The following is a 23,116-nucleotide window of genomic DNA, read 5'->3' on the forward strand; positions in this document are numbered from 1 at the left end:
GTGTAGACATAAACATTTTTACCTTGAGAACAGATAAGAGCTGGTTTTATCCAGCTAAAGAACATGATGGCCATGCCAGCTCATCAAGTCAGTCAGAGTTTATTTCAAAATATTTTTTCAAATATATCTACCTGCTGCTATTGCCTGCCTAATCTGCTTGCTTTTACATTGTTCCTTTTATTAAACCACACTCCCTTCGCACAAGTGGATTGGATAATAATTTATTCTCTCTTTGCATACATATCACCATATTCATCAGCAGGAACTTTTATAGAGTCTTTCTTTGCATCATTTTTGTTAATAAAAGGTCCACTGGTAATGACAATTATATTTCCTTCCACCATTCAGCATCATATTTTGAATAAGCTTTTCTTTTCTTCTTGCAGGAGGAGAAATTTTAGTAAAGTCTTCTTCAGGTCAAGCTCAAGTCTTGGCAACTGAATAATGGCTCCATGTATAGGGAGTGGGGAGTTAGCATCAGTACAGAAGTGGCTTGTTGCTCCCATCTTCCAGAGTGGTTTTTGACTTCCCAGTTTGGCCTTCAAACCTGATATTCTGTGGAGGTCTGCTAAGCACAGGCTAGGCCTGACCTTCCTTATCTTCTCAAAACAGTCAAAGTAGGATGAGGATTGCTACCTGCTGAGGGTGCGCTAAAAATGAAAATCTGTGAAGCATCTAGCAAGAAGTATCTCTTTACCATATAAATTCTCATGTAATTAAAGCTATGTGAATATCAGTCCAACAATCAATGCAGTTTTTTCATGTTTCTTCTAACCTCTAGGAAAAGCTTCTCTAATAAGTTTCTTTCCAGACGTTAAATTCCCATGCTAGCTGGCATTCTTTAATTGGAGTCTCTGCAAATTTAGAAGGCACTAGTTGAGGAAGACTGTTGTATATATATATATATATATATATATATATATTATAAAGGTGGCTTATATTTTCTCCACTGTGGATTTCAGATCAGTTAGTAACAGCGATCTATGTCTTTGCTGTCATACAACCAAGATGAGGAAAAGAAATTGCTGCATAGAACTTGTCAAAGTTTGCACTGTACAAATGTCTTTTAACTTTTAAGTTATTTTAAGAGGAAGAACATTAAATAGCCCTTAGATTTCCCTCCCTCAGGTTGCAGAATAGCAGAATCTGAAATGATCTGTTAAATGTATCAGCGTGCAAAGATTATTACAGCAGAGAAGAAAATCAAAGATAGTACAATTGAATTAATTGGAACTATTGATTTTCCCCTATGACCAGGGGTCGGCAACCCACAGCTCTGGAGCCGCATGCGGCTCTTTCATCCCTCTACTGCGTTTCCCAGTCCTCCTCCACCATTTGCAGTCCCACAAAAAAAAAATGGGACTAAAAAAGTTCAATCAGTCAATTCCAACTTCTTGTGGAAAAAAAAGATCTCGTGAAGTTGGAATTGATTGATTGAACTTTTTTAATCCCACTTCTTTTGTTTGTGGGACTGCCCACAAACTTCTTTTCTTTTTGGGAAAGTTGCTTTCTGTTATGCCTCCGCTTTCTTCAACTTGGACGGAGCAGAGCCACCCAAGCCGCTAGCAACCGATTGAGTGCAGAGGATGAGGAGGAGGAGAGCGTGAGGCCAGCTGGCCAGGTGAGGAGTAGGTCAGCGATGGTGGCTGGCTGGCTGGGGAGGTGGGATCATGAGGAGAAGATCGGCGATGGTGGCTGGCTGGCTGGGCAGGGGTGATCATGGTTGAAGAAAGCAGAGGTGCAGCAGCGGGATTGCTCACCTTATTGAGAGCAAAAAAACTGCATGAGAAATGATAAATAAAGGATTATTGGATTTACAAAATATTTTCTTTTAAATTTTGAAAGATTTTTGTTTTGAAACAGATGAACAGCAAGCTAGTTTTTTGTTTTTGTTTTTTTGAAGCAGTTAATCACTATCTTTAAAAATTCAGGGAAAACTTATAAATGTGGCTTATTTTATCAGAGCTAAATGATATATTGGAGAGAGAGAAAAAGAGAGAGGGAGGGAGAGGGAGAGAGGGGGGGAAGAGAGAGAGAATATATGTGGTTGTCCTTACTGGACTTTTAGTAAAGAACGTTTAATGAAATATTTTGATCTTTTTTTTAATTAAGAGATGAGGTATAATTATGCTGTATTTAAAGATGGTAGATAAGCTACTAAAATTGTTTTTACCTGTCGGGATGAAGGAAAAAAGGTTTTTTCCCCTCTTTCTCCTGTCCTTTTTTTTTTCCCCGCAATTTTTTTCTTTTCTATTTTTCTATTTGTAGGTTTTATAGTTTGCATCAGCTTTTACTCTTTTCATTTATAATCCTTAATAAAAATATTTGAAAAACAGAGAACATTGTAATGAGAGAGAGAGAGAGACAGAGAGAGACGGAGACAAAGAGAGATAGAGAATAACCTACTATAATCATGCTGGAATGAAAGGTTATGACAGATCAAATTAGATTGCAGGATCCTCTCTATGAGTGTGGATCGTTGTGAGTCCTTTGGCTTTCAGAGGGTGATGAAGTGGGTAAGAGATGCAAAGAGAGTGACTGAAGGAAAATGAGTGAACCTGATCAAGCACAATTAAAGTTCTTAAACTTTTCTTTGTAATATTGATAAAGGTGGTGAAACATTTTTATCCCAATGTTAAATTCATGAAGACCTGGCTGGCTGGGAGGGGGGATCATGGTTGAAGAAAGCAGAAGTGCAGCGGCAGGATTGCTCTCAAACAATAAGAACTAGGTGCACTGCTCGCTCATGTGTGCCCGCCTTATTGAAAGCAATCCTGCTGCTGCGCCTTGAGTGGGGAGGACAAGCTTTGCTGCTGGGCCATGCCTGGGCTACACCCTGCCGCTGCCTCCCAAACTCCACCTTCACTGCTGGGGAAAGCCACAGTGGCAGGGTGCTTGGCGTGGGGGAGGTAGGAGGGAAAAGCAGCAGCAGGGCGCTCCGCGCGGGGGAGGTAAGGAAAAGTGGCAGCACAATGCTTCACGTGGGGGAGGTAGGGAAAAACGACAGCAGGGCGCTCCACACAGGGAAGGTAGGGAAAAGCGGCGGCAGGGCACTCAGCACGGGAGAGGTAGCAGGGAAAAGCTGCAGCACAGCGCTCCACACGGGGGAGGTAGGGAAAAGCAATGGCAGGGCGCTCCGTGCAGGGGAGGTAGGGAAAAGTGGCAGCAGGGCACTCCGCATGGAGGAAGTAGGGCGAGAAAGCAGCAGTGGCAGGGTCCTCTGTGCAGGAGAAGTAGAAGGAAAAAGTGGCAGGGCGCTCCATGTGGGGGAGATAGGGAAAAGTGGTGGCAGGGCGCTCCACGTAGCGGAGGTCAGGCAAGAAAGCAACAGCAGCACAGGAAGGTAGGAAAAAGCAGCGGCAGGGCGCTCCATGTGGGGGAGGTAGGAGGAAAAGTGGCAGCAGGGTGGGTGAGGTAGGGGGAGAAAGCAGAAGTGGCAGGGCGCTCTTCACCGGGGGGGGCAAGCAACAGCAGCGGTGGAGCAGTGGAGTGCTGGGGGGGAAGCAGCAGGGTTTTGTGGCTCCCGGTGTTTTCTGTGGGAAACAGGTCCAAATGGCTCTTTGAGTGTTTAAGGTTGCCGACCCCTGCCTATGACCCATTACTGGGCAGTTGCATCCGGTATCTAAAGATAACTTTTGCTGATAATATACTGATTTTCCTAAAACTTAAACTTAAAAGGTCTAACTTAACTTAGACTTTAAATGCATTGATCTTGGAAAAAGAGACCATGCTGTCTTAAGGCCCTAGCTCTAGCCATAAAAGTACCATTACTGAATCCCCACAAGTTCAGAAATAGGAGGTGCATGGACCATCAGTTCTTCATATTTGTCCAGGAATAGCTTCAAGCGTGACCAGTAAGAATCCTCATTGTATTGTAATTTCTTCTTTTTCAAATACTGAGAAACCACAGGTTTTATCTGAAATATAAAGGAAAGATAAGGTTAGTATTATAGTAAATACTGTTTATTTTTATTTTTTTTAAACAAGTTTTATTGATTTTTTTTCTTTTTACAACCAGGTGCTTGAGAAACAATGTGGTAGCAGGATAATCAATTATCCAAAAGCAAAATCATACATATGTAATTCAAATTAAATCATTAAAAACTCCCTCTTTATTCCCTCAAATAATATAATATATTCAAATTAATGTATTTTTCAATAACGTTCAATCAATCAAAAGAATCATCAATAACATTTCATCTGTATAAATCCAGATCCTGTATTGAGCTTTACTATTTACAATTACCATATTCCAATTTAATTTAGATAAACATATTGTTAACACTTCAGGTGTCTCTCCTTTCCCTTTTTCCTTAACATAATCAGTGACTCATTTATTAATATCATTACTTCTTTTATCAAAGATCCTTCTCATTCTCCTTTCATTACAAAATAACTATCCTTCCTTAAAACAAGAATATTACTCCAAAAAATACATTTCTACTCTATTTTAAATCTATAATCTATCAATCAATCAATATCTATGTAAAACTCTTTTAACCCACTCAGTAAAATTTAAATCCGATCCAAATAATTGTTATATCCTCTACAAACATATTAATACAAAAAAAGAAAAACATCTCACTAAGTTCACATATTTAATTAATCCTTATTCAATCAGGATCTCTACCGTCTTATTTAGCAATCTTAAATCTTGAATCAATCTGTGTCTAAAAAGACTTTTAAACCAATTGTGTACAGTTTTAGGTCACACTCTTAAATCTTATTTTAGCTTTCTTTTTGTGCCAAGCATAACAAAGCCTCTATATCAACAAATAAGTCTCTCTTTGTTCCTTGTGGTATCATTTGAGTCAAGGAAGAACATCCCCTCCTCTGTTTTAGAGACCTGATTCCTTTGTAGATAATCCCTTGTTGTTTTAAAAATTCAAATCTCGACATTTGAATCTGCTGAATAAGACACTCAATTATGTCCAGTTTTGTGGTTAGTAGTTGGTTATCAATAGGTTGTACATAGAATGAGATAGAATCTTCTTTAATGTTGATTAATTCCTCTTCTGTTATTTTTTGGTCTGTAGAATAGTCAGATGAGATCTGAAGGTCAGTTTGTAAATTTGAAGTAGAGTTTCTGTTTTTTATTTCTGTGGTACTCTCTTTTATTTGCAGACATACTTGCTCAGTGGCTTCATAAATTTTTTCCAATATAAGTTTACAGTTGAGTTGTAAATAGGGTTTCTCCATTTCAATAGTAACTAGAAACAGTCCTGTTATCTTTTAGTGGAGGCTGTATTTAATAACATTTAGCCAGTGTCCATCCCCACAAATTTAACAGCTGTTAAATTTCTTTGTCTTTTCCCTTTTATGATGATCTGAAGGTCAAAGCCAATCTCAGCATCAGACAGAGAAAAAAGACAGTTGCAATTTTAGATTTCTCCACAAGGTGTCCCCAGTAGACTGTAAAATCTGTTCCCAGACACCAAAAATGAGGTTGACAAAATCAGAAAAAAAAAATATTCTTCACATAAAAACTAAATCCAGTAATAAAATTCAATAATAGAAAAATTTTCAAGATCCCAAAGTAAATAGAAATAAAAAATAGTCAATTGAAATTAATTTTCATTCCATTTCAAAGCTTCTATTCCCGCACTAACAAATGCCGCTGTCTTAAAGCAGGGAAATAATTCCAAAAATGCTTTTTACAGGAAACAAAAAAGAGAAAAGGGCTAAGAGAGGAGAAAAAAAAAGTCTCGCCCAGATCAACCATGGTGGTTCTTTGCGCTTAGATGTTCTTCTGACTTCTGGTTACAGCAGCAAAGTGATCGGCCATTTTACTGGCCAATCTTTTCTCCGTCGGCCCCAAGGAGCAATCTCGGACTGCTGAAGGAGCTGCCGCTCTTCCATAGTCGATGAGGACCTCAACAGTAGTCGCCCCTCCAGGGTAACTTTTTGACCCAATTAAGGGTCTACCGGCAGAAGGAAAACAGCCGGCGAAGAGAGAAGTCTTATTGCACGTCTGCACATACCGCGATCCGGAACCAGAAGTCACTAATGTTTATTTTTCATTAGGATAGGCCCAGAGCCAAATGTAAAAAACCCTGCTGATCACTAAAAATGGCAAAAAATCTTGTCAGGTGATAACAAGACTAATCACTTTATTATGTTCTGCCTATAATACAGGAATTTCCCCAGCCTGGCAACTTTCTCCTGGGAAGAAATAGGCTCAAAAGTGTTTGGAGGGTAATTGATCATAGCCTTTTTGTGGTTATGTAGTGACTCCAGGCTAACCCTGCATTTGAGACCTCCTCCTTGCCAGATTGCGTGCTTCCCAATATATATATATACAACTGAAATAAGTATTAATTGAACAGTATAGACAGAATGCTTTAGCAGCCTCTGAGATACCTGCCATTTTAGCTCCCTTAAGAGAACTTAAAGAATTCTTGAAGACAAACCAACAATTTTGTTATGTCAAGTACTATAAAGCAAAATTAAATTATCTGTATATATGATCCATAGAAGGAAGAATTAGAATGTGCAATGTAAAACATATTTCTTATCATTCAGAAATGAAGCTTATTCTTTAGAAAATATGATTTCAGGTCTATAGGATGTATAGTTTTGGCCCAGTGTCCCCTTTCAATCTCAAAGAAGCCTAAACTATATAAAAACTAATTTCTGATCAAGAACATACTTTTTTTTCCCTGTTGTTGAGGGCTAGGATTTTGGCCTACATGAAACTCATCACCTTTTAAATACATACCCTTCTCTTTACAAGTAAACATTCAGCAGGTATTTATTTTGCCCCACCCTACCCTTCCAAATGCCCATTCCATCTGCCATTCAACCTCGCACCTTCAGGCACATGTTATCAGAAAAAGCTGGGAAAAGATGATGTTCCACATGACAACTAATGATCGAGTGTCCAAAAACCCAGTCCAGCAGAGGATTTCGAGGCAAATTGAGAACGCCACAGCTCATCATGTGGATTCGTTTTGGCTTCTTATCAGGTGAAAACATGGGTAGGCCAATATGCTATAAGATAAACCACAAATGTTAATTTATTAGGACATTAGGAAATTAAAACTCTTGGGATAGCGATGCTGTCAGCCAAGAAGGATTTTTTTTATCTGTGAAATAGCAATAAAACTTAGACTTATATACCATGCCATAGTGCTTTACAGCACACTCTGAGTGGTTTACAGATGTGAGCGTATTGCCCCCAACAATCTGGATCCTCATTTTGCCAACCTCAGAAGGTTGGAAGGCTGAAGGTTGAGCCAGTCAGAATACTGCATTCTAACCACTATACAATACTGCATTCTAACCACTACACACCACATTTCATCTGAGTGATTTGTTCAATTTTTTTTTTTTGCAGTGTTATAGATTCCACTCTTTGAAATATTTGGAAAAAAACTCATATATAAAGCAAAGAAGTATGAACAAGAGATGGAAAACCTATAGCCCTCTACATGTTACTGATCTCAGCCAGCACAGCCAGTAGAGACAGACGCTGGGAATTCAGCAATATTTGAAGATGCAAGTTCCCCAAATGCAAATTAGACTCTTTCTGACAAATACTCAGTATACAGAATTGGGTATGTCTAGTTTAACGAAGAGAAGGATAAGGGGGGACATGATAGCAGTATTCCAATATCTCAGGGGCTGCCATAAAGAAGAGGGAATCAAGCTATTTTCCAAAGCACCTGAAGGCAGGACAAGAAGCAGCGGGTGGAAACTAATCAAGGAGAGAAGCAACCTAGAACTAAGGAGAAACTTCCTGACAGTGAGAACAATTAATCAGTGGAATAGCCTGCCTCCAGAAACAGTAAATGCTCCAACACTGGAAGTTTTTAAGAAGAGACTGGACAGCCATTTGTCCGAAATGGTGTAGGGTTTCCTGCCTGAGCAGGGGGTTGGACTAGATGACCTCCAAGGTCCCTTCCAACTTTACTACTATTACAGCATTTAATTAAAAAAAAATACAATCAAATACTTGGAAGCAAATCCCGCCAAGTTTATGTAAGACTATATCTCATTACATTTCTGTAGGACAATCTGAAACTTTCCATGTTTTCCCACTATTTTTTAATCAAAAAATACCTCTTACAGAATGAATTATGAAATGATTGCCCAATATTATGTTACTTCTAAGAAGCCTACAGCTAGAAACATCCTTATTTTTACATGACTATGCACAAGACCATAGCCCCAGTGTAATCTTTAGCACATCCACATAGCTAAAAATAGTATAAACATTGAAAATAGTTGTTCCAGTTATCTTTTAAGAATCTCTAAAGTCCTCTTTCTCAACCTCTTTAATTTCCCACCCAATTGTTCAATTCAATTTAGCGCGATCGAAGACCAGTACTGATAATTGACAAATAAAATTTAGTACAGAGTTAAAATACATTTTTAAAATAACCTCACTAGCATTTGACATATAAAATCTAAAATCCAGGATGTAGTGTATATTAAAAGATAAACACTCTTTTATATTAAATGTATCTAAAATAAAAATATCTATTAATATCAGCAAAGTAGTAGTAGTATTTAAAAATTAAATAAATTATGGTTCCTGGGGATGCCTTGAGGGATAATGGCAAAACATAGCTACATGCACTGTAGCAAGGCATACTTCATTTATAAGCAGCATCCAGACACAGGGCAAATCTGGGCAACCAGAATATACTCAAAGGGAAAACATGGGCAGTTTTACAATGCAGGATTCTTATGCCAAGAGATGCTAAGCTAATAGTTTTCTTCATGCAACACAGGGATGATAGTCTTACCTGGAAGATATTGACATGGATGTATGCATGGGCGAGGAGAGCACGGGTAATCAACATACAGCCAAGTGCAGACCAGCTAGATTGAAATCCTGAGATATTAAGCAGCAGCCAATAATGGGCATACAGACCAATGAATATACAACACAGAGTCCGAATGGCAGTTTTCAGTTCTACCTCTGTGAGTAAACCTATGGAAACGACAGTAAGTGAATAGGGAAGCTATTATTTCTTCTTGCTATTTTTGTAGGGAAAAAATGGTACAAGAAATTGCTCTGAGGCTGAGAAAGGGAAAGGCGTATTTATTGAGACAAACAACCAGGAGATGGGAAAGGACATTACAAACTCGTCAAAGAAATGGATAGTTAGCCCATCATGCACACAGCCTTGAAAAAGGAAATTCAGAGACCTTACCTAAAGAACTCACTAGTAAGAAATTTGAATGCTTGGCATGTATTTACAATGGTCGCAGTGTCCCAGGGTCATGTGAACACCATTCGCGACTTTCCCAGCCAGCTTCTGACAAGCAAAGTCAGTGGGGGAAGCTGGATTTGTTTAATGACCATGTGACTCAGTTAACTGCAATGAACTACAGCTTGACAGCTGTGGCAAAAAAAGGGGTTGTAAAAGCAAGCAGGATACACTTAACAACTGCTTTACTTAACAATGCAGATTCTGGCTTTAATTGTGGTCATAAGTTGAGGACTTCCTCCGTTCTTTTAGATTTAGATCAGGGCTACAAAGTTTTAAATGTTCAAGAAAAGGTGCTTTGAAAGGAGGAGTTTAGAATTGTCCTTTAGGCTATTTTTTGATGGATGGAACTCCCAAGAGAGAAAAATAAAGGATTTCCCTTCTAAGACACACATTGTAGTTTGGGGGAGGGAAGAATTTAATTTTTCAGGAGAAAGGATCAGATGCCGCTTTCCCCAGTGCTCATTCTCTGATGAAATTCTCTCTCTCTCCCTCTCTCCCACTCTCTCTCTCCCCCTCCCTCCCTCCCTCCCTCTCTCTCTCTCTCTCTCTCTCTCTCTCTCTCTCTCTCTCTCTCTCTCTTTCTCTTTCTCTCTGTGTGTATGTATGTATGTATATATAAATCCAGAGGCCCGATTGTAATATTTCAAAATCTACCCTTTTTTTAGTATATTTTTTTTAAATTAAACCAGAGCAGAGGGATTTGGGGGAAGCACTTATCCAATAACACATCATATAATCTGTGTTGCAAGCTGCTGGGTCAATAGCTTTATCTCATGGAAGAAGGTTTAGGCTGCTGGCATTATCTTTATTCATTCTACTTCTCTGATTCTTTCAAAGGCAGAATTCCACATAGAGTGAGCTATAACAACAGTCAATATTAACGAAGAGATGTAATTGCATTCAACATTAACACTGTAAAACTAATGAAGAGAAGGGTATGCTGATTAGTAGGAGGATTCGGAGGACAGTAACATACCAATGGCTATTAAAGGAGTTATGATAGGTACAGCAATAGGTGCAATGAACATATAAACGTAACGGTTCAGGAAAGGAACCTTCCAGGTACTGGAATCCCCGAGGCCAATGACGTTTGTATAAGCGTGGTGCATTTTTACATGGTTGTAGGACCCTCGTTCTGCTGTGAAAGCGGAGCAAACCTGGGACAGAAAGAAATGGTAAATAAAGAACACTGCAATTACCTCCATATGTATATGGTACTTTATATCTATGATATTCAGTAGATGTGTTAGAACAGAGGTTCCCAACCTTTTGGGCACCAGGGACCGATTCCGTAGAGAAAGGTTTTTCCACGGACCGGACAATGCGTGATTTTGTGTGCTGCCTGCATCCCATGGATGGGGCTTTGCTTGTTTGTGCAGACCGGTTGCTGGCATGCTGTGGCCCGGTACCAGTCCACAGACCAGGAGTTGGGAACCCCTGTGTTAGAATACAGCTCCCCTCACCCAAAAAATGGTGAATTCCTCCATAACACTTAGCAGTCAGAGTTGCATTCCAAAATATGGTAGCTGGAAGGAACCAAGTTGAGGAAGTCTGTAGCAGACCATACAAATGAAGATCTTTAAAGTTGCACTCCTAAATTTGATTGCTGTTTGTTAGAGTGTGATGGTTTTAAAGCAATGTTGATAACAGTATAAATCTTCAAATCATTTAATTTGATTTAAAGAGGGCATTTGATTTAAACAGGTGTATGATGGGATAAGCCACCTTCAGGCGTCCATAATGTACCAATGGAGACATTTACTCAGCTTATGTCATCCAATTATACATAAAACATATATACATCACAGAAGTGATCAACTTGTTACTCTCTAGATATTCTGGTACAGTTTCCACAGACTAATGCCACTGGCCATGCTAGATGGATCTGAAGGGAAGTATAATTAGAAGTATAACTTAGAAATCATGAGATGTAATTGTTCCACCTTGTTCTGGTTTGGACAGATCTCATCTGGATTTCTGTATCCAGTTCGGAGCACCACACTTTAAAAGCATTCAAAGAAGGTTTAGAGAATATGTGGATAATGAGAGGACTCAAACGTCGCTTTATGAAGAGAAATATCACTGTGGTTGCTTAGTCTTGAGAAAAGGCAAACACAAGATAATGCTTTTCAGATATCCACAAGTATGTCCGATCAAAGTAGGTCAAGGCTTGTTCTCTCTCACTCCAGATTCGAAGGCACAGAATAATGGAGTTACAGTACAGATTATGATTAAATGTTACAGAAGAAGTAAGAGCAAATAAAAAACGAAACCAATCATGTAGAAAGGTGTTGGCTGCCTTCACTATATCTGTTCAAGTGGGGACTACATACAGAGCCATTTGTCCAGGATGGTTTAATTTGGATTCCGACATTAAGTAGGAGATTGGACCCGAGGATCAAAACAGCCACTCCCAACTCTACAATTCTATGAAATTCACACATAAAATCACTACCAGAATGCCTACCCTGCTATAAGACAGGGGTGTCAAACTGCCGGCCTGTGAGTCAGTTGCATCATACGGAGGCCGTACCCACCCCAGCTCCGGCAATGCAAAAAAAGTCATGATACGTCATGTGATATGGCGAGTTTGACACCCATGCTATAAGATAATCCTTGACTTACAACCACAGTTGGGACCAGAATTTCTGCTGCTAAGTAAAGAGATTAAGTGAGTCACACTGGTTTCACAACCTTTTTGTTCCAGTTAACTAATCACTGGAGTTTTGTTACAGTTAACTAATCACTTAAGCGAATGGTGTTGTTTAGCGAATCACGTGTTTGCTAATCCACTTTCCCCTGTTGACTTTGCTTGCCAGAAACAGGTTGGAAATGCCGCAAAGGGTGATCGCAGGACCCCAGGATGCTGCAGTTGTAAATACTACATGCCAGTGGCCAAGCACCCAAATTTTAATCATGTGCTTCTGGGGATGCTGCGATGGTTGTAACTGTGAGGACTGGTTGTGAGTCGCTTTTTTTTAGTGCTATTGTAAGTTCAAACAGTTGCTAAACGAATTGTTGTAAATCAAGGACTACCTGTGGTTTGTCAGCCATTTCTGACAAACCTGCCTCAGTGCAAGAAAAGCATCAACTGAGAGCCACAGAAACAGATTCAGAAGTTTTTTTTCCAATTAAAGCTCCCCAAAGTTGCTCTCTTCTACTGCAGAATCTCACATGTTTGTGTAGGAAGGCATTTAATACCCCCATATTACTCCAAAACACAAGAAGTTTGGAAATATAAAATAAGCACTGAAGTATTTTCAGTTCTCTGAAGGTCATTCAGTTATACCAGGGTTCTTCAAACTTGGCCCTTTTATTACTTGTGGACTTCAACTCCCAGAATTCCTCAGCCAGGCATGCTGGCTGAGGAATTCTGGGAGTTGAAGTCCACAAGTCAAAAAAGGGCCAAGTTTGAAGACTCCTGAGTTATACTAATTGTGACCAGAAATATCCTCTCTGTTTGATAGAGAATCAAAAGCACTTGTCAATAAAAGAGCTTCCTAAAATGAATCAGGAGATCATGTATAAATACTCTCCATTCAGTCCTTTTCAGTACACTCATTTCAAAGTGCAGTGCATTACTGGATCAATACATTTTTTTTTTCCTTCAAGAATTGCCATTTCTTGGGGTATGTATGCTGGCTATTTCCCACTCATTCTTTTTAGACAAAGAATAAAAATGTAATTATCCCCTATGATCTACATGCAAAAAATTATTCTTGACTTCCTTGGAATACTGCTGAGAAGAAAATAGATTATTGATTGTTGACTGGAGACATTGCTTTAGTTCAAGCTGTTCCAACTGTTTGTCCTTCAGTGGTACAGAAATCCCCTAATCAGCACAATGCCAGTTTTAGTTCCATTTTACTGTGATGTGCAATTCAGCTTCTTATACATAATTAAAAATAACATTTAAAACTATTAAATATTCCCAATTCTACTAGCTTGCAAAAACACAACAAAACTAGCTTTTGCCAATTGTGGTACTAATTTCATTACTTTCTATGACCTAACAAGAGAAAGGAAGAAAAGATTTTCAAATTTGTTGCTGTTAATTGCGAATCGTGTCCGACCCATCGCAACCCCCTGGACAACGTTCCTCCAGGTCTTCCTGTCCTCTACCATCTTCTGGAGTCCATTTAAGTTCACACCTACTGCTTCAGTGACTCCATCCAGCCATCTCATTCTCTGTCATCCCATTCTTCTATTGCCCTCAATCTTTCCCAGCATTAGGCCCTTCTCCAGTGAGTCCTTCCTTCTCATTAGATGGCCAAAGTATTTGAGTTTCAACTTCAGGATCTGGCCTTCTAAAGAGCAGTCGGGGTTGATCTCTTCTAGGACTGACCAGTTTGAATGCCTTGCAGTCCAAAGGCCTCAATTCTTTGTCGCTCAGCCTTTCTTATGGTCCAACTTTCACAGCCATACATTGCAACTGGAAAACCATGGCCTGGACTATACGCACTTTTGTTGGCAGGGTGATGTCTCTGCTTTTTAGTATGCTGTCTAGATTTGCCATACCTTTCCTCCCCAGGAGCAAGCGTCTTTTAATTTCTTGGCTGCAGTCCCCATCTGAGGTGATCTTGGAGCCCAGAAAAATAAATCTGTCACTACCTCCATTTCTTCCCCATCTATTTGCCAGGAATTGAGAGGGCCGGATGCCATGATTTTGGTTTTCTTAATGTTGAGTTTCAAGCCAACTTTTGCACTCTCCTTCTTCACCCGCATCAAGAGCTCTTTAGTTCCTCTTCACTTTCTGCCATTAGAGTGGTATCATCTGCATATCTTAGGTTGTTGATATTTCTCCCAGCAATCTTAATTCCAACTTTTGATTCATCTAGCCCTGCCTTTCTCATGATGTGCTCTGCATATAAGTTAAATAGGCAGGGCGACAGTATACAGCCTTGCCGGACTCCTTTTCCAATTTTGAACCAATCAGTGGTTCCGTGTCCAGTTCTCACTGTTGCTTCTTGACCCGCATATAGGTTTCTCAAGAGACAAATGAGATGGTCTGGTACTCCCATCTCTTTAAGAACTTGCCACAATTTGTTGTGATCCACACAATCAAAGGCTTTTGCATAGTCAATGAAGCAGAAGTAGATGTTTTTCTGGAACTCCCTAGCTTTCTCCAGGATCCAGCGTATGTTGGCAATTTGATCTCTAGTTCCTCTGCCTTTTCGAAATCCTGCCTGTACTTCTGGTAGTTCTCGATCCACATACTGCTGGAGTCTAGCTTGTAGGATTTTAAGCATAACTTTACTAGCATGTGAAATGAGTGCAATGGTGCGATAGTTTGAACATTCTTTGGCATTGCCTTTCTTTGGAATTGGAATGTAAACTGACCTTTTCCAATCCTGTGGCCACTGTTGAGTTTTCCAAATTTGCTGGCAAATTGAGTGTAGCACTTTTACTGCATCATCTTTTAAGATTTTGAATAGCTCAGCTGGAATACTGTCACCTCCACTAGCTTTGTTGTTGCTCAGATTTTCTAAGGCCCATTTCACTTCACATTCTAGGATGTCTGGTTCGAGGTCAGTGACCATCTCATTGTGGTTATCTGGGACGTTAAGCTCATTCTTGTATAGTTCTTCTGTGTAGTTTTGCTATCTCTTCTTAATCTCTTCTGCCTCTGTTAGGTCCCTGCCATTTTGGTCCTTTATCATGCCCATCTTTGCATGAAACGTTCCCTTCATATCTCCAATTTTCTTGAAGAGATCTCTGGTCCTCCCTATTCTGTTGTTTTCTTCTATTTCTTTGCACTGTTCATTTAAGAAGGCATTCTTATCTCTTCTAGCTACTCTCTGGAATTCTGCATTCAATTGGGTGTATCTTTCTCTTTCTCCTTTGCCTTTCGCTTCCCTTCTTTCCTCAGCTATTTGCAAAGCTTCCTCAGACAGCCATTTTGCTTTCTTGCATTTCTTTTTCTTTGGGATGGTTTTAGTTGCTACCTCTTGTACAATGTTGCGAACTTCCATCCATAGTTCTTCAGGCACTCTGTCTATCAGATCTAATTCCTTAAATCTATTTGTCACCTCTACTGTATATTCATCAGGAATATGATTTAGTTCATACCTGAGTGGCCTAGTGCTTTTCCCTACTTTTTTCAATTTAAGCCTAAATTTTGCAACGAGAAGCTCATGATCTGAGCCACAGTCAGCTCCTGGTCTTGTTTTTACTGACTGTATAGAGCTTCTCCATCTTTGGCTGCAGAGCACATAATCAATCTGATTTCTATGTTGACCGTCTGGTGATGTCCATGTGTAGAGCCGTCTCTTGGGTTGTTGGAAAAGAGTGTTTGTTATGACCATCAAATTCTCTTGACAAAATTCTATCAGCCTGTGCCCTGCTTCATTTTGTACTCCAAGGCCAAACTTGCCTGTTATTCCAGTTATCTTTTGGCTTCCTACCTTAGCATTCCAATCCCCCATGATGATAAGGACATCATTTTTTGGTGTTAATTCTATAAGGTGCTGTAGGGCTTCATAGAACCGGTCAATTTCATCCTCTTCAGCACCAGTGGTTGGGGCATAGATTTGGACTATTGTGATATTGAATGGTTTGCCTTGAATTCGAATTGAGATCATTCTGTCATTTTGGGGATTGTATCCCAGTATTGCTTTTCCTATTCTTTTATTAACTATGAAGGCTACTCCATTTCTTCTGAGGGATTCTTGCCCACAGTAGTATACCTGATGGTCATCTGAATTAAATTCACCCATTCCTGTCCATTTTAGTTCGCTGATTCCTAAGATGTCGCTGTTCAGTCTTGTCATCTCTTTTTTGACTGTCTAGCTTCCCTTGATTCATGGATCTTACATTCCAGGTTCCTATGGAGAAAAAATCTTTACAGCATCGGACTTTCCTTTCACCACCAGATATATCCACAGCTGAGCATCCTTTCGGCTTTGGCCCAGTCGCTTCATTCTTTCTGGCGCTACTAGTACTATCCCTCTGCTCTTCCCCAGTAGCATATTGGACACCTTCTGACCTGAGGGGCTCATCTTCCAGCGTCATATCTTTTTGCCTTTTAGTACTGTCCATGGGGTTTTCATGGCAAAGATACTGGAGTGGTTTGCCATTTCCTTCTCCAGTGGATCACATTTTGTCAGAACTCTCTGCTATGACCTGTCCGTCTTGGGTGGCCCTGCATGGCATATCTTATAGCTTCATTGAGTTACGCAAGCCCCTTCGCCACGTCAAGGCAGTAATCCATAAAGGGGATTTTCAAATATATTAATGCAATTATCCATCCAATAAAGAGGGAACGAAAACTTTATTAGACCCAAAATAAGATTTATGATTACTGATATACCATAATTGACGTATTTAATTATTTAACATGAAAGGAACTTCTATGTTCCTAAGGCATTATGTCCAAATAACAACCGTGTATTTATGGAATATCAACAATATCAACATCAGGTGCCAACTATTAATATTCTTCACAATATAAATAAGATGCCTTTTGCTAAAAGTCCTAGATTGCAGATTTAATCAACTTGATAACTGCCATCATCTCTTTGATTTTAAGTAGCCACAATTAATTTAATTGCTAGCATTATTACTTTATCATTACTGCATTCACACAAGCAATGAACCAATGAAATATTAAGCTAGTTGTTCTCTCCCACAGTATCTAAGAAAAAACCAAATCTGGAAAGCATTGCACTTTGGGTTGTGTGGATCTGGCAATATCCCCAAACATTTCCAAATAATTTTGCAGTGAAACATTGATAGTGAACTATATTAAAACTTGAAAAACAGGATGGGCATGTTTCAAAATGGCCATTTCCACTTTCTTGTTAAATATGATCATAAACAATCATAAATTGTATAATTTCAGGAGTATATACAGTAAATAATGCATATGATTGTTTGGTTTAGCTATTGTAATTTATGCAGGTTGTGTCAATTTTTCATTTTGGATGTATATCACATACCCACAGAAGTCTTGTCCTGCTTTCAGAGAATGGGATTAGCTAAAAACAAACCTCAATGAAGAATATGCTCCATAATTTCCCCCACGATTTGGATTCCACCAGAGCATTGTGGGTAGCCAAGTGGCTTGCCTTCACAGCGAGGGTATGATGGACCACACCCAGGACAGCAATGCCCACCAGGAACACAAAAGGATTACTGGAACGTAGAAGCAGGAATCCTGGAAATGGAAAAGAAGCACTTAGAATCTTTCCAGATATAAGCAAAGGCAACAATGCAGTCCAGATTCATGTCATTTATCATCTTCCATGGTAGTCTTTACAAATATAATTTGATAACTAGATTTAGTTCAGAGCTACAGGAGAGAGGCAGAACATTTTCTTGGCACATGAGAACATAAGCAGTGTCCTACTGGATGGGACCTCTGCCCATCTCATCCAGCAGTCTGTTCTCAGAATGGCCAACCAAGCAAGGAAGCCCAAGCAAAGAAGCCCACTATAAGCCTTTAGAGACAGCCACACTGCCATCATGGGTGATCTCCATGACTTCCATGAATTGGTCCAACCTTTTTTTGAAGCCAGTCAAACTGGTAGCCAGCACCACATCTTCCAGTAGTGAATTCCAAGGTTTGATTGTGTATTTGTGTGCACCAAAGAGCCATGGTGGCACAGTGGTTAGAATGCAGTGTAGCAGACTAACCCTGCCAACTGCCAGTAGTTTGATCCTGATCAACTCAAGGTTGACTCAGCCTTCCATCCTTCCAAGGTTGGTAAAATGATGACCCAGATTATTGAGAGCAATAGGTTGACTCTGTAAACTGCCTAGAGAGGGCTGAAAAGCACTATGGAGCGGTATATAAGTCTAAGTGCTATTGCACTCACAATATTACGCTGGCTGAGGAATTCTGGGAGTTGAAGTCCACAAGTCATAAAAGGGCCACGTTTGAAGACCCCTGCTTTAGGGACTATGATGTATTTATTCTGGTTGATCTATCAATTTAGAGAACATCCACTATGACTATCTCTGTCTGTGCAAAACCATTCACTGAGATAAGGTGGCATTGTCACATTCTAGGATGAAAGCAGATAATATGACATGACAGAAATAATTTCATATTTCAGCCTCTTACAGATCTGCTATCACATCTGGTTCTAATCTAATATTTTGAAAGTATTAGCCTGATACCTTCAATACAAAAATAGTGTATATCTGCAGGGCATGACTTGCATCCAATATGATTAGCCCAATGTTAGTGGAATGATCCATTCACAGGCACTTTGTTCCACTAATAGTCTCAATGGATATTTGTCCAGACTAGGAATAATTGAAGGACCAGGGTTCATCTTATAGCACAGCATAATGTTGCTATATTTATAGCTGCAAAACATTTTATTAAACAGCCACCCTTCTCCCTAGCTGTCAATCTCTTCATCATAAATCAAATGAATCATATAAGATACCTTCAGAGAAAATGATAGCCACTTTTTTTTTCAAGAGACAGGAGAATCTGGCATGTATATCATATATCTGCCCTACTCTTTCTTCAAGGAACTTATTGCATTATCCTACTTTTGTCTTCAAAATGAACATGCCACATAAATAAGCAAGGCCAAAAGATTGTGATAACCCAAGGTTTCCAATGGAGATACATGAAAGGGTAGCATGAATCAGAACTGGGGCCCTCCTACTAAATCTGAGTAATTTGACACAGAAAATAAAGAAAAATAGTTTGTTTCCAGAGGCTGTCTGAAAAGAATAGTTCTAATTTCATAGACATAATTGTCTGGGGTTCTGTATTTCACCTTCCCTAACCCTCATATCTTCTCATACGAATTGGGCCATGGTACATATCGTTCCTATCAGCATTCCTATCAGTTATGTTGGCTATGGCCAAAAGATGCTACAAACCAATATATCTGCCTGAAACCGGATTGGAGAAGGCTGTCATATACTGTACATAATATTCAGATGGATTGTTACTGGGTGACTCACTGAGACAGCTTGCTCCTGTCAAATGCATTTTAGGTATTCTGTTTTCATGAGTGCTTCAGAAAAGAAAAGCATTTCAAAACTGCCCTTAGGAAAGCTCACTGGGGAAGTTATACCTTCATGCTTTTCTTCCCTGCATTCCTGTTGCAGACCTTTCTGACATAAAGAGAAACATTTTAGAGTTTCACTGTTTAGGACTACACAGCAAAATACTCTGAAATATTCAGTGATTAATCATCCCTGTCTTATCATCTTAGATCAACTGTACTACTCCCACAGCACACTGATACTTAGGGCTTATCCGCCCTGCTTGCTCTGGTGTGAGGATGGCCCACGTGCAATTTCTCAACTGGAATGCATTGCATTGTCCTCCAACCTCCCTCCTCCAGGCCACATCGTTGATGGCCCATAACCCACAAGATGTCAAGGTCTTCATCAAAATCGATGGACGAACAACAGGCTCCTCTGTAAAAAAAAACCAGTATTTTCATACTTTGCTGGCACAAGCAGAGCCAAGTGGTTAGCCAATAATTCTAAACAAAGTTCAGAGAAAGGCACCTACTCTGTTCGAATTGGCCATTCTCCCTCCCACACCCTGACCTCTGGTTTTCAGAGTCATTTACTTTCTGACAGGGAGACAAATACCCATATCTCCCACTTCTCTTCCTAACTGATGGGGTGCAGGAAAGAAAGAGGAGACTTTGAGAGGCCAGCTATCCTTCGCATTAAAAAGATCTGATTCTCCTCCCTCCATAGAAGTTTCCTGCTGGGTGCTCTCCCAGCAGTACAACTGCCTGCCACCTCAGTATAGCCGGCACTAAAGCAGGAGTTCTTAGTACATCAGTCGAGTAGTGAGCCAGCAGACTTTTGGACATACGGCATGTGTCAACAAAAGACCAATGACATGTTTCAAGAACAGCTCTTGCACCTGGGGGATATCTAGTCCCAACCCCACAGCTTTGATACATCCACACTGAAGACATGAGGGCCATGCTTGTTGTCTCTGGTCTCCTTACACCACAGATTCACATTAAGCTGAAAAATGTCCAGGGGTCCACCCGCAGAGTGTTGACAGATGTACAAAACACTGCTTCCCCACAGGGCTAAAAAAGTTCTGTGCTGACTTCTCCACAGATCTGCCAGTTCTAATAGTCCTTCTCACATAACTGTCAGATCTTCTAGCACAGTGTTTCTCAACCTTGACAATTTTAAGGCATGTGGACTTCAACTCCCAGAATTCCACAGCCAGCATTGCTGGCTGTGGAATTCTGGGAGTTGAAGTCCACATGCCTTAAAATTGTCAAGGTTGAGAAACACTGTTTCTAGCAGATCTTCAAGGAAAACATGGGCTGCTTCATTATGAAACCACAGTGAAATGACTCACATAGAATTGTGGTCATAACTTCTTCATAGAAAAAAAAATCAAAGGCAGCTTCAGCAGGGAGCCCACAGAACACCTGTGGGTGAGTGAAGTTTTCCAAATTAAAGCAGTCCCTGGAGCTCTTCTGCCAGAACCCTTGGGTAACTTTATCATGGCACTTTCCTCCTACTTTCTTCCCTGCAGGAGGAAACTAAAAATATTTGCTTTTTCCCTTTTCCCCCACCAGGCAGCAAGAGAAGAAGGAAAGAATAATGAAGAAAAGCTTCCTTTTTTCCAGTTCTCCAATTCCAGGGAATGATCCCAGCAGACTCCCCTACAACCAGTTACTGGTGTTCCCTACTCCTCCCTACTTCTGGTGTGATCAAAACACCTAGTCTGTTCCATTGCCAAGACAACAGTACGAGTTGGAAATGCAGTGAGAATTTCCTTAAACTGGCATTCTTTCCTGCTGTCTTATACTAGTAAACAGCACCTTAGTGTTGTCATGCAGAACAATTCTTAAACCACTAGGTTTAAGGCAAGTTCAAATTCCACTCAGCAAGTGGGGCACTCTCTACCCAGCTAATCATTCTCAACCCAGTCTGTTTTACAAGGTTGAAGGATCTATTTTGTTCCATTATCAATTATAGCAACACTGGAGCAGGGCTCATACTGGCTCCTTTTTTATAGGTGTATAGAAACAGCCTTTTTTCTATTGCACAGCAGGTACTAGTAAGTCATGTTGCTACATGAAAATTCCCAAAACAACTTTTAAGTAGGACAAGATTTCACTTCTAGATGCTAATCAGTCATCAGAATTACATGCTTTAATTACTTTCCTAGTTTCCAAAAGAGTAGCTGTGCTATCATTATTTTCCTACAAAAGCAACAAAGGATGCTGTCAGATCTTAAGACTAACACTTTTTTTCCCCTGCATACACACACATGAATCAGTCCCTTTGTGTGCCAAGTTCTGCAGTACATTAATGAACGTGTTACCCTTTACGGTGCCGCCACGTGCTTTGTTATTTTTCCTCGGTGGCTCCCCCCCCCCTTACATCATATTCTACACAGGCACCGACTCAGCAAGTCGGTCTTTTGCCTACTACAACCCTTACCTTAAGGGGCTGTTGCAAGGCAAGCCTGCCTTAAACGTGCCTCTCTGACAACCAGAGACGCTTCGATCCTTGCCTTCTCTGGCAAGGTGACAGCCCCCCCCCCCGCTCCGTACCGGGAGTAGGACCCACCGCGTTTGTAGGCAGCTTAAGGACAAGAGTGGATTTCCCGAGGGCCAGAGTAGAAACAAGGTGGAGCGAATGGTAGGGCTTTCTCCCGCCCACCCAGCACGGGCCATTGGCGTCTGGTGAGGACCCTGTCCTTACCCAGCGGTAGGCTAAGCAGGTTTAGAGCGATAATGGTGTCATCCACGCCGTGCCTCTCCCACCAGCTGCTGCTCTTCACCGCCCTGTGTACCATCTCGGAGAGTTCCCCCATCAGGGCTTCGGCGGAGCCGCTCGGCTCTCCAGAGGGCTGCAGATCTTCCGCCCCGCTTCTTTTCAACATGACCACCTCTTGCCCCGGAGCAGAGAGACAGACATTGTCACCTGGGGCCGAGCCAGCTCGGGTGGGCCGCCCGCCTTGTCCTGCGGAGCCTTCCTCCTCCTCCTGTCCAGCTGCTATGCTGCAGCCGTTGGGCCGTTGTGGCCGGACGGCGTCGTTCGAGGAATCCCCTCCTCGCCCTTGGCCCTCACCTTCCTCCCGCATTCTCTCCGCCGCCGGGCGGCTTGCAGCAGAGCCGCCTTCTGCTAGAGGCGCGATGCCCGCGGCACCTGCTCCCTCCCCGGCCCGCTTGCCTTTCCCTCGCTCCCCGTCGCCCGGGTTCCGCTTCTTCGGCAGCGCCTCCGCCCAGCGGGGCTCCTCCATCTCCCTCAGTCGGGAAGCCACTGCCTCGTCCGCAGGAGGCGAGCGAGAGAGCGCGCGGGACCGTCCCGGGAAGGGCAAGCGGCAGAGGAGAAATGGGGGTGGCCTTTTTGGCAGCAGTCAGACTCGCTCGCCAGGCTGCCAGCTCCGAGTGCTTAGCTAGCAGGCAGTCTGTTAGTCCGAAGGAGCTGCCCCGGGTCCCAGGCTAGACGTTCGGAATGAGCCCTGCCTGCTCCGCCTGCTGCCTCCGCTTGCCTTCAATGCCAGCCTAAACGGAGGTCCAGAAGGTCCGCAGCCTTAAAGCCTCCCCCCCCCGGGGCTCTCTGGCTCCCTAACTGTTCCTGGCCCCCTATTTTGAAGACATTCTGAATTACCTTCTTATACAAGTAGTCCTCGACTTACAACGGTTCGTTTAGTGACCATTCAAACTTACGAAAAGTGACTTTTGACCGTTTTTCACACTTACCACCGTTGCAGCATCGCCATGGTCACATGATCACAATTTGGGTGCCTGGCAACTGGTTCATATTTCTTTTTTTTTATTATTATTAAAAGTTTTATAAATTTTACAAAAGAAAAAGAAAAAAAACAAAACAATACAAAGACAAAAAACATATACAAAAAAAAACCTAAACATTACACAACAAACCCTCCCTTCCCCAACCTCCCGCAAACACCCCCCCTTCTCCCC

At 41.2% G+C, this 23,116-nt stretch overlaps 1 protein-coding gene across 1 annotated transcript; it reads right to left on the bottom strand.

The window, feature by feature from the left end:
* Nucleotides 1-83: 83 nt before the first annotated feature.
* FADS6 (fatty acid desaturase 6) lies at nt 84-22,764 on the bottom strand. The gene is made up of 6 exons (XM_039342887.1): nt 21,888-22,764; nt 17,210-17,376; nt 10,198-10,378; nt 8,751-8,938; nt 6,811-6,990; nt 84-3,917 (listed from the first exon to the last, which is right to left on the bottom strand). Exons 1-6 carry the CDS (start codon nt 22,426-22,428, stop codon nt 3,768-3,770), a joined length of 1,407 nt encoding a protein of 468 aa, XP_039198821.1. The 5' UTR covers nt 22,429-22,764; the 3' UTR covers nt 84-3,767.
* Nucleotides 22,765-23,116: the final 352 nt, after the last annotated feature.

The sequence above is a fragment of the Crotalus tigris genome, unplaced genomic scaffold (genome assembly GCF_016545835.1).
Source record: "Crotalus tigris isolate CLP2741 ecotype Arizona unplaced genomic scaffold, ASM1654583v1 scf7180000017814.3102382, whole genome shotgun sequence".
Classification (NCBI taxonomy): Eukaryota; Metazoa; Chordata; class Lepidosauria; order Squamata; family Viperidae; genus Crotalus; species Crotalus tigris.

What these genes read in the sequence shown, in the direction of transcription:
- FADS6 (XM_039342887.1), bottom strand. Translation starts at nt 22,428, where the DNA reads ATGGAGGAGCCCCGCTGGGCGGAGGCGCTGCCGAAGAAGCGGAACCCG. An exon ending in CCTGCTTAGCCTACCGCTGG is followed by an intron (nt 17,377 to 21,887) that starts GTAAGGACAGGG and finishes TTCCATTTCCAG; the next exon opens with GATTCCTGCTTCTACGTTCC. An exon ending in TCCATGTCAATATCTTCCAG is followed by an intron (nt 6,991 to 8,750) that starts GTAAGACTATCA and finishes TTTATCTTATAG; the next exon opens with CATATTGGCCTACCCATGTT.